At 50.5% G+C, this 2,500-nt stretch overlaps 1 protein-coding gene across 6 annotated transcripts in view; it reads left to right on the top strand.

Moving 5' to 3' along the window:
• The window catches only part of ccser2b (coiled-coil serine-rich protein 2b), a 69,793-nt gene that overhangs the window by 43,180 nt on the left and 24,113 nt on the right, over positions 1-2,500 (top strand). For all 6 annotated transcript variants that reach the window (XM_042707591.1, XM_031567712.2, XM_031567713.1 and 3 more), the window contains one exon: positions 474-624. In XM_042707591.1, the coding sequence (XP_042563525.1) occupies positions 474-624 (151 nt within the window). The remainder of the gene's footprint in view (positions 1-473; positions 625-2,500) is intronic.

Here is a 2,500-nt window from a genome sequence, read left to right as displayed (position 1 = left end):
ACACACACCACAGACAGACACACACGCACATGCGCACACACACACACGCACCACACACCACACACACACACACACTCTCACACACCCTCGGGTTTGAAGGAGAGCGTATTTCCTCCTTGTTCTTGTTGCCATGGTGAAACTGGGCTAGCATGGTGAGATGGGCTGACTGCATACTTACAAACTACCTTTCCAAAATCTCACTCACTCACTCACTCACTCACACACTCACACACTCACACTGTGTTTGTGTGTATACTGTATACTTATTTATGTGAATGTATGCTACGTATTACTCTCTCACCTCTTTTCTTCCATTTTGTTCCATCCCTCATTCTTCTTTATATATTCTCTCTCTCTCTCTCTCTCTCTCTCTCTCTCTCTCTCTCTCTCACTCTTTCTCTCTTTCTCTCTCTCTCTCTCTCTCTCTCTCTCTCTCTCTCTCTCTCTCTGTCCCCCCTCTTCCGGTCCTGCAGTGATGGTCTTCTGCAGGCGTTGGATGGTCTGGATGTGGATCTTGTGGATCATGTGGATCATGTGTCTCTGGATGAACTGACCCTTCAGCACATGGCTCAGGACTGCTCCTCAGTCAAGAACCAGCTGCTTCAGCTCAGACAGCTACTAGAGGTGAGACACACACACACACACACACACACACACGGAGACAGACACACGGAGACAGACACACGGAGACAGACACACAGAGACAGACACACAGAGACAGACACACAGAGACAGACACACAGAGACAGACACACAGAGACAGACACACAGAGACAGACACACAGAGACAGAGACACACACACACACAGAGACACACACACACACAGAGACACACACACACACAGAGACACACACACACACAGAGACACACACACACACACACACACACTTATGTGCATTTCAACCATGTCATAGTCACTGTGATCTATACGTGGCTCAGTGATGAATAAGCGTGTCCACAGGTCTGTGCAAATTCAAGTTTGGTTTCATGCTGGGCCAAACACACACACACACACCACACACACACACACACTCTTCTAATAAGAGAGGATAGATTCAGGGCATGGTCTCATGTTTGGACACTGTGGCTTCTCTGAGTGTCTCTCCGACAGAGCATCACCTCAGCATGTCCAGTCATTACCTGCACTCAGCTTCTGTGTGTGTGTTTGTGTCTGTGCGTGTGTGTGTGTGTGTGCGTGCGTGCGTGCCTGTATGAGAGTGTGTGTGTGTGTGTGTGTGTGTGTTTGTATGTGTGTGTGTGTATATGAGAGTGTGTATGTGCGTGTGTGTGTGTCTGTGTGAGTGTGTGTAGTGCATTTCTCTCTCTCTCTCTCTCTCTCTCTCTCTCTCTCTCTCTCTCTCTCTCTCTCTCTCTCTGATTAACACTCTGTGGTCCCCTCTGGCGGCTGCTGCAGTTCCGTATCGAGTTCTCCCCTCCGTTACCGCTGAGCGCTCCGGCTTCGGTAATAACAGATTCGGGTTTTGTGACGGTTCTGCCCCACAGTAGCGGGGATTATGGACCGCCTCGGCTCCGAGCGGTTCTGAGCGGTTCTGAGCGGGGTTAGGCTCGGTCGGGTGACTCTGCGGGCACAAAGAGGATTTGGAGCAGGAGATGCGGTGATGGAAGCACAGGGTGGAGGGATTGGAGGGGAAGTGCACAAGTGCATGATGGGAACTGGTGACTGATGAGGCGTTAAAGCAGCAGACCTGAGGGGTGACCTTGGAGAGTCCTTTAAGGTCACACAGTGTGTGTGTGTGTGTGTGTGTGTGTGTATGTGTGAGAGACAGAGAGACAGAGAGACACACACACACACACACACTCAGACACACACACACACACAGATAGAGATAAAAAACACTGGTACTTTGGTAGAAGATAGGGGAACACAGGAAGGGTGGGAGGTTGTGATGAAGGATGGCAAGAACGCACATCCCCCATTATTGGTTTGAGCCTGAACTCATGCATGGAGGGCATTCAGCGATACGGCCTGAGTCTGATATGACATACACCCCAGAGAGGAGAGAGGGCAGAACATGAGCGAGAGCACCATAGAGACTCCAGAGAGGAGAGAGGAGAGAGGGCAGTCACATGAGAAGATAGGCTGAGAGAGAGCACCATAGAGACTAATGTGCTCCTTTTACTAAGGGGAGAGATAACAGCCCACTCACACTCACACTCACACGCAAGCCCTCGTTTTCATCCTGCACTTGTATATGAAGCCACTGGAGCTCCCATACCAACCCCCCCCCCACACACACACACACACACACACATACATGTACATGCACATGTTCATGAAGCCATGGTGTTCCCACTCCGTGTGTGTGTGTGTGTGTGTGTGTGTGTGTGTGTGTGTGTGTGTGTGTGGTGGTGCCTGGACAATCAACACGATTGATTCTCCCCAACTCTATCAGAGCCACGTCCAAACCGCCACCACAGTCCGTCTCACTGATCTCTGTCACTCTCCTCAGTCTCTCTCCAGTATGGACACACACACAC

The sequence above is a fragment of the Clupea harengus genome, chromosome 1, assembly GCF_900700415.2.
Source record: "Clupea harengus chromosome 1, Ch_v2.0.2, whole genome shotgun sequence".
In the NCBI taxonomy this organism is placed as follows: Eukaryota; Metazoa; Chordata; class Actinopteri; order Clupeiformes; family Clupeidae; genus Clupea; species Clupea harengus.
Note: the sequence above shows the minus strand (reverse complement) of the source record. Positions and strands in the feature narration are given on the sequence as shown.